The sequence below is a fragment of the Nematolebias whitei genome, chromosome 14 (genome assembly GCF_014905685.2).
Source record: "Nematolebias whitei isolate Nwh7 chromosome 14, NemWhi1, whole genome shotgun sequence".
Classification (NCBI taxonomy): Eukaryota; Metazoa; Chordata; class Actinopteri; order Cyprinodontiformes; family Rivulidae; genus Nematolebias; species Nematolebias whitei.
Genome location: NC_056511.1, coordinates 1,491,478 through 1,499,927, shown reverse-complemented (window position 1 = coordinate 1,499,927; position 8,450 = coordinate 1,491,478). Strand labels below are relative to the sequence as shown.

The following is an 8,450-nucleotide window of genomic DNA, read 5'->3' as shown; positions in this document are numbered from 1 at the left end:
TCCTCAAGTCCTCCAAAACCTCGAACAACTGGTCTCCTCAAGTCCTCCAAAACCTCCAACAACTGGTCTCCTCAGGACCTCCAAGACCTCCAACAACTGGTCTCCTCAGGACCTCCAAGACCTCTAACAACTGGTCTCCTGAAGTCCTCCAAAACCTCCAACATATGGTCTCCTTGGGTCCTGGACCTTTACAGGTAGATGAAGAGGGGAGTCTTCAGAGGAACCGGGTCGTGGATCAAACAGACGTGTTGTTGACAGAAAATGTAACATTTCCAGGTTTGTAGTAAAATGATTCCAGTCCTCGTGTTCCTCTGAGAATAAAATAAGAGTTTATAAATCATGGAGCTGGTTTTGTTTACATTTTACACACAATAGGCTGTTGTTGTTGTATCATTGTTGTGTTGTTGTTTTATCGTTGTTGTGTTGTTGTATTGTTGTATCATTGTTGTGTTGTTGTTTTATCGTTGTTGTGTTGTTGTTGTTGTATCATTGTTGTGTTGTTGTTTTATCATTGTTGCGTTGTTGTTTTATCATAGTTGTGTTGTTGTGTTGTTGTTGTATCATTGTTGTGTCGTTTTATCATTGTTGTGTTGTTGTATCGTTGTTGTGTTGTTATTTTATCATTGTTGTGTTGTTGTTGTATCATTGTTGTGTTGTATAATTGTTGTGTTGTTGTTTTATCATTGTTGTGTTGTTGTTTTGTCATTGTTGTGTTGTAGTATTTTTGTTGTGTTGTTATATTGTTGTTGGATAGTTGTTGTTTAGTTGTTGCTGCAGAGAGGTGGCTCCTCCTCCTCACCTTCAGAACTCTTCCAGGTGGTCCACAAGTCCTCCAGGCTGATGTGCAGGTTGGTCCGGTGGAAGCTGCCAGGTTTGATTTTGGGGTCGGGATCCTTCAGGTCCTCCCTGAGAAACTGAAGAAGAGGCTCAGTTTCCACATCAGAGGTCTTACCTTCCATTTTCTGTCTCTGTCCCACCTCATCCGTCTCTGTGGTGTCCACCATCCCGTCCTCGTCCTCGTCCATCAGTCTGTGGATGCTGCGGATCGCCTCGAAGCTCAGGACCGAAGTCTCATCGTGGCAGAGCGGCGGATCCAGCTCACACAGACCTGCAACAAAACCATTCCACTGTCAGAGGACTGAGGGAGACCAGGTTTCCTCCAGACCGGACCCGAACAGTTCTGATTCAGTCAGAGCAGAACCTGTAAAAGACAAGTCTGACAGGGTTAAAAACTGGACCATCAGTGAATCAGAACCAGCAGCAGGTCTCAGTGACACTGCATTCACGGTCATTACGGAACATTTACCATTTGGTTTCAAACTGCTTTAAATTAGAATTTTAATAAACTCTAAAAACTGACAGGAAGTCAGAGAACCGGACGACAGGAAGCCAGAAAACTTGACGCTTGCCGTCCTTCCCGTCTATCAAACCCTCTGATGGTTCGGTTACAGGACAACTCTCAGCTACTACCACTCCAAAGTTTAGCTCAAGTTCTAAAATTCACTGTTCAATTTTTTTATAAGGGTTAACTGTGGCGGCCCTCTTGAATCCATCCATCATCTGGATCTGGACTCTGGTCTCGGGGCAGCATCTTGAGCAGGGAGGTCCGGACCTGTTTCAACAGCCAGGTGGAGCCAGCTCTTCTGGGAGACTCCGAGAAGTTCCCAGGACAAACAGAGACATCAGCCTCTTGTGATTGTAAAACCTGGTTTGGTCTAGACCAGCTACAGTCAGCCCAGCCCCGGTCTTCCCCAGCTCTGGTTGTGTTTGCTGTCAGCAGAGTGCTACCTCAATGTGGCATCATCATAGCAAGACTGCATCTCGTTGTTTGTCCATGACAATGGTGCTGCCAAGAGAAGCTCTCTCCATCACACAACCGGACAGGAGCTGAAAGACACGGAGGTAAGGAGCAGTTGTTGGAAGTATGACTAATCTGTGACTTGACCCCAGGGCCAGCAGAGTCTCTCCTGGAGAACTGAACTTCTCACCCTCTCTTTAAGGGAGAGTCCAGCTACCCTGCAGAGAAAACCCATTTAGACTTTCTGGATCCAGGATCTGGTTCTTTCAGGGAACTACCCAGAGTTCAGGACCATAGGTGAGGATAGGAACGTAGACAGACTGGTAAACAGAGAGCTTCTCCTCACAGTTCAGCTTCCTCTTCACCACAACGGACCAGAACAAAGTCCACAATACTGCAGATGCTGCACCAATCCGTCTGTAAATCTCACGCTCCATTCTTCCCTCATCATGAACAAAACTCTGAGATACTTGTACTCCTCCACTTGAGGCAGAACCTCACCCTCTACCAGAAGAAAACAATCAACTCTCTGACTGAGGACCATGGTCTCAGACTTGGAGGTGCTGATTCTCATTCCAGCTGCTTCACAATCAGTGAGAACTGCTCCAGTGAGAGCTGAAGATCACAGCACGATGATGCCAGCAGGACCACATCATCTGCAAAGAGCAGAGATGGAGTCCTGAGGCCACTGAACCGGACTCCCTCCACTCCCTGGCTGCACCGAGAAATTCTTTCCATAAAAGTTATGAACAGAATCTGTGACAACAGGCTGCCCTGGAGGAGTCCAACTCCCACCCTGAAGGGGTCCAACTTACTACCGGCAATGCAAACCACTCTCTCGCACCGCTTGTATAGAGACTGAACAACAACAGGCCCCAATCCCATACTCATGGAGCACTCCCCACAGTGTACCTCAAGGAACATGGTTGACAGCCTTCTCCAAGTCCATAAAACACATGTAGACTGGATGGGCAAACTCCCATGACCCCTTGAGGACTCTAGTGAGGGTAAAGACCTGGTCCAGTGTTCCATGGCCAGGACGGAACCTGCATTGTTCCTCCTGGATCTGAGGTTCGACCAACGATCGGACTCACTTCTCCAGTACCCCTGAACAGACCTTACCAGGGAGGATAAGGACAGTGATGCCCCTATAATACCCCTATAATATAATGGTATATATTGGTTTCCGGTAAGATGGCGCCCTGTGTACATGGCTTGCAATCCACCTCTGCTGATGGTGTTCAGATTATTTTTGTTTTTTGCATTTCACATCTGTGACATCATCTCTCTGCTAGTGTATGAAAGACAACAACTTTTGAATCTTTGTTTTTCTGGCACTGAAGTCACTTATTTGAACCATTATCAGTGTACCTCTGGACCCTCCCTCCCCCCCTGCTGGCGGACGTGCCAGCTTACCTTCGCTGCGCTCCTCACCTGCCTGCCCAGAGATCTCGCTTCAGAGGTCGGGGTAAACGTGCTGGTCAGCTGGTGAAGCTGAAAGCTCTGCGCGCTGCATCTTCCTCTCCTGTGTGCCTGGACCAGGTAACCAAAGGGAGTTGTCAGCCGGTGCGCAGCTCGGACCAACCTGGAGGGGCTGTTATTGAAAAGCTGCGACCATTAGCGCGCGCTAACTCCACCTCTGCTGGCTCCACTTTGGACAGTATCCGGATGTGTTTGGTCAACGCAAGATCTGTTACCAACAAAACTTTTATCCTCAGGGACTACTTTCAAGAGCACGATTTGGACTTTCTGTGTATCACAGAGACTTGGATGTCTCCAGGTGAGTCCAGCGCCTTGACGGAATTATTGCCACCGAACTATCTGTATTTAAACGCCCCGTGGCCATCAGGCCGGCGTGGTGGTGGATTATTAACAATATTCAAATCAACTTTTGACTGTAAACAACTGCCCATCCCAGTTTCCCGTGCCAGCTTTGAGCTAAGCGTCTTTGAACTCGGACATTCACCTGCAATGTTATTTGCACTCGTCTACCGCCCACCTCGATCTAAGGATTTCATAAATGAGTTTTCTGACTTCTTGGCTGAAATCACACCAAAATATGAGCATCTTTTCATTATTGGGGACTTTAATTTGCACGTGTGCTGTCCTGAGAAGCCCTTTGTTAAGGACTTTTTAGATTTATTGGACTCATTTAATTTAACTCAGCATGTGAACGGCCCCACCCAAGAGTGTGGACATACACTGGACCTTGTTTTAACTCATGATATGACTGTTAATAATCTTGTTATTGGTGATAATGTTTTCTCAGACCACATGCCAGTCCGGTTTGAGTTCACCCTCCCCCATCTAACTCCTAAGTCGTGCATTCCTGCCCGTAGGACCCGGACCATTAACCACTGCCACACGTTTCACAGATGTTTATAACTCTGAAATGATCATTCAGCCCCCAGTGTTTCTCACCACCACTGAGGAGCTGATATCCCAGTTCAACTCTGTCTGCTTAAAGACTATGGATCATGTTGCGCCTGTTAAAACTAGAAAATCAAAACTGAGAGCAGAACCTTGGCTGAGTGATGTCACCAAGGCCGTTAGGCAGCAATGTAGGAGGGCGGAGCGAAAGTGGAGGGAAGACAGGCTGCAGGTCTCTTTTCAAATACTTAGAGAGTTGGCGCCGTTATCAGAAAACAGTAAAAGCTGCTAAATCCAAAATACTTCTCTGATATAATTACCTCAAACTCTCACAACCCACGTGTCCTCTTCTCCACCCTAAACTCTGTTCTCCACCTCACTGAACCATCACCTCTGGAAGCCTCGACTGAGCTGTGCAACAACTTCTTACATTTCTTTTTGAAAAAAATTGCGACCACCAGGGCTCTCATTTCCCCTCCAACTCATGACCCATCCATCCCACCTCAATCTGTAGCTCCTTTTGATCATTTTGAACCCATCACTCTATCTTCTCTAGAGCAGGTCATGTGCAGCTTGAAACCTTCTGGTTCCACCTTTGATGTGGTCCCCCCTCGACTACTAAAGGAGGTTTTTCCAACTCTAGGTCCGTCCATTCTTGCCATAGTAAACAGTAGTTTATCCACTGGCGTGGTGCCAAAATCCTTTAAACATGCTGCTGTCCAGCATCTCCTGAAAAAATCCAAACCTTGACCCCTCAGTCGTTTCCAACTTCCGGCCTGTCTCCAAACTCCCATTTGTTTCTAAAGTACTGGAGAAAATAGTCGAGTCCCAGTTGAAGTGCATCCTGGAGGATCACTCCATCTTAGAGCTTTTCCAATCTGGCTTTAAACCTCCCCACAGCACTGAAACTGCCCTGCTGAAGGTCTTTAACAACATCTTCATATTCACAGATACCGGTGATTCTGTGCTGCTTGTCCTGTTGGACCTCACAGCCGCCTTTGACACCATCGACCATGAGATCCTCATTGCTAGGTTGGAGCAGTGGGTGGGCGTCACAGGGTCAGTCCTCAATTGGTTCAGATCTTACCTCAGTGACAGATCCTTTTGTGTCTCCATCAAGGATTTTAGTTCTGCAGAGGCAGAGCTTAAATGGGGGGTTCCGCAGGGGTCCATCCTGGGTCCCCTCCTATTCTCTTTATACCTGCTGCCGCTTGGTGCTATTTTCCGGAAACACAACATGCCATTCCACTTCTATGCCGATGACTGTCAAATTTACTTCCCCCTAAGACACAATGGTACATGCTCTATTCAACCGCTGCTCGACTGCCTGGCTGACATCAGGGACTGGATGGCTTTAAAGTTCTTAAGTTTCAATGAAAAGAAGTCTGAAGTCATGTTGTTCCCTCCCAACGACACGATCACAAACCACTGCTTCGACCTCTCCGCTCTAACCCTGTCAGAAAAACAAAGAGTCACTAATCTGGGCGTGATAATGGACCCTTCCCTGAAACTTAACAATCATGTAAACATGATTAAATCATGCTTCTTCCAACTGAGGCGGCTGTCTAAACTGAAGCCCATATTGTCCAAAAAGAACCTGGAGACAGTAATACATGCATTCATTACATCTAGGCTTGATTACTGCAATTCGCTCCTGTTTGGTATCAGTCAGACCTCCATTGCATGACTACAACTGGTCCAGAATGCAGCAGCCCGATTTTTAACCAGTACAGGCAAGAGAGAGCACATTACACCAGTATTGGCCTCACTGCAATGGTTACCAGTTCACTTTCAAATCCAGTTCAAAATACTCCTGTATGTCTACAAATCACTGAACAGTGTCCGTCCCCCCCCCCCCATCTCTCTGATTTGCTACAACCGTATGTCCCACCACGCTCCCTGAGGTCAGCGGACCAGTTGCTCCTCACAGTTCCAGGAACTCGTCTTAAGCGCAGAGGTGACAGGGCCTTCTCTGTAGCAGGACCAAGACTCTGGAACGAGTTACCTCTGCTTGTCAGACAGGCCCCCTCCCTCTCGGTTTTCAAGTCCCGTTTAAAAACTCACTACTATTCAGTAGCTTTCAACACCAGATGATCTGTGTTTGATCCTGTATGCTCTACACTGGTTTGTCGTCATTATCTGCATCGTTTTTATGTCTATATTCTGATTTACCTCATTTTGTATTTTGCTGTGTGTGTTACCTGTTGTTCTGTCTGTACAGCACTTTGGTTGGCCTTGTAGCTGTTTTAAGTGCTTTAAATAAAGTGGTATGGTATGGTATAATTGGAGTAAACTCTCCGGTGCCCCTTTTTGAAGAGGGGAACCACCACTCCAGTCTGCTGATCCAGTGGCACTGCCCCCAATGTCCACGTGACGTTGCAAAGGCGTCAACCAAGACAGCCCCACAACATCCAGAGCCTTAAGGAAATCAGGGCAAATCTCATCCACCCCCGGAGCCCTGCTGCCTCGGAGCTTTTTAAATACCTTGGCAACGTAAGACTTGGTTATTAACAGACCAACCCCGAAGTTAGAGGTCAACCGAGAAGGTCTGAGAAGCATTCCTTCCACTGCCCGACGACAAAGCTAATCAGGTCTTTATCCAAGGTCTCACCAAACTCCTCCCACATCCGAGCTATTGCCTCAGCAACAGCCAAGGCTGTGGACCGCTTGGACCTCCAGTACTCTTCAGCTACCTCTGGAGTCTCACCAGCCAACAAGGCCTGATAGGGACTCCTTCTTCAGCTTGACAGCCTCCCTAAAGCTCCCAGTATACTACTGCGTACGTCCGTTCACGCGTACGTATGCGTGTACTGTACGCAGAGGGTTCAGACTTCGTACTCGAGTGAACACCCCGAGCCGCTGCAGAGCAGCTTCACAGACAAGGGGCGTTTACCTTCAGGACAAACTGAACCGACTGACAGGTCAAGAAAAAAAAAACGAGCGCTGGCAGCCTCCGCTGCAGCGGTGTTCTGTGTTTATATGTTGTTAATAAAAAGATCTAAAAGAAAAAACAGGGAGCGCTGGCTCTACAGCCCACACATCAGACCAGCCCACCAGGAAATCTCCAGACCCTCCCGCAGCCACACTGGACCCGAGTTTAATTCGCTCGTGACAAATTCCTTAATTTCTCACCATTTCAGTCATGGCATCAACGGAGGAGATCACTGCCTCTTGGCAACAAAAGAAAAGGCCAGATCAGAGATGAAGAAGGGGAAATTAATACATTGGTGTCACATACAAAACAGTCCGTCGCTGGGCAGTTTATTGTGGGACACCACGTACACGTATGCGGTCGTAAAAATTTGAGCTTTGCACGGACATGCCCTGGGGGGTACGCTCATATATCTGCGTACATACGTGCGTACCTCTGCGTATGGATGTACGCGGGAGTATACTGGGGGCTTTAACCTGGGGTGTCCACCACCGAGTTCAAGGATGGCCACCGTGAAAAGCACCGACAACCTTGCAGCCACAGCTCAAGGCAGATACCTCAACAAGTGAGGAGCTAAACATGGTCCACTCTGACTCAATGTCCCCACCTCAGCTGGGATGAGGTTCAAGCTCTCCCTCGGGTGTATGAAGATCTCTCTGACGGGTTCTTCTGCCAGGTGTTCCCAGCAAACCCTCACTACACGTCTGAGTCTACTGGGTCTGTCCAGCATCTTCCTCCACCATCTGATCCAACTCACTACCAGGTGGTGATCAGCTGACGGCTCAGCTCCTCTCTTCACCTGAGAGTCCAAAACAAACGGCTGCAACTCAGAAGACACGACTACACAGATAGTTATCCTGATGCATGCTCATGCTCATGCTTGGATACACAGATAGTCGTTTCATAAACTTTTGTCTGACAAGAATCTGAAAAACTTTTCTCTCATCAGAAACATTTTACTTTGGTAGTTTCAAACAGGAAGTCCAACAAACACCTGAAGGTGATTACCTGAATCTATGTCAGCGTTGGAAACCGGCTGATGCTCCAGGTGGGCGTGGTCACGCCTGTCCAATCCGCTGTCGGCACCGACGTGCACGCTCAACATGCACACACACAACACTAACACACACTCCATACCTGAGGACAGACAGGAAGACTGTGTCAGGCATTTCAGAATAAGAGCCTGAACTAACAACTGCAGTGGAATGTTCTGCTGGTTCTGACAGAGAGGGAACCATCAGAACTGGACTTGGATGGATTGTGTGGATGGTTCGATCCGTCCCCAACTCTTCTGAGGACACATGGCACCAGGTGCATTATGGGAAGAAGGCGAGGCGGCAGTGAGACACT

The 8,450-nt window shown here is 47.8% G+C and overlaps 1 protein-coding gene across 1 annotated transcript in view; it reads right to left on the bottom strand.

The window, feature by feature from the left end:
* The window catches only part of stim1b (stromal interaction molecule 1b), a 40,746-nt gene extending 32,511 nt beyond the window's left edge, over window positions 1–8,235 (bottom strand). Inside the window, exons 1-3 of the mRNA XM_037687203.1 lie at window positions 8,109–8,235; window positions 978–1,108; window positions 800–914 (exon numbers count right to left, since the gene is read on the bottom strand). Coding sequence (XP_037543131.1) covers window positions 800–914; window positions 978–1,108; window positions 8,109–8,235 — 373 coding nt within the window. The remainder of the gene's footprint in view (window positions 1–799; window positions 915–977; window positions 1,109–8,108) is intronic.
* Between the last annotated feature and the right edge of the window lie 215 nt (window positions 8,236–8,450).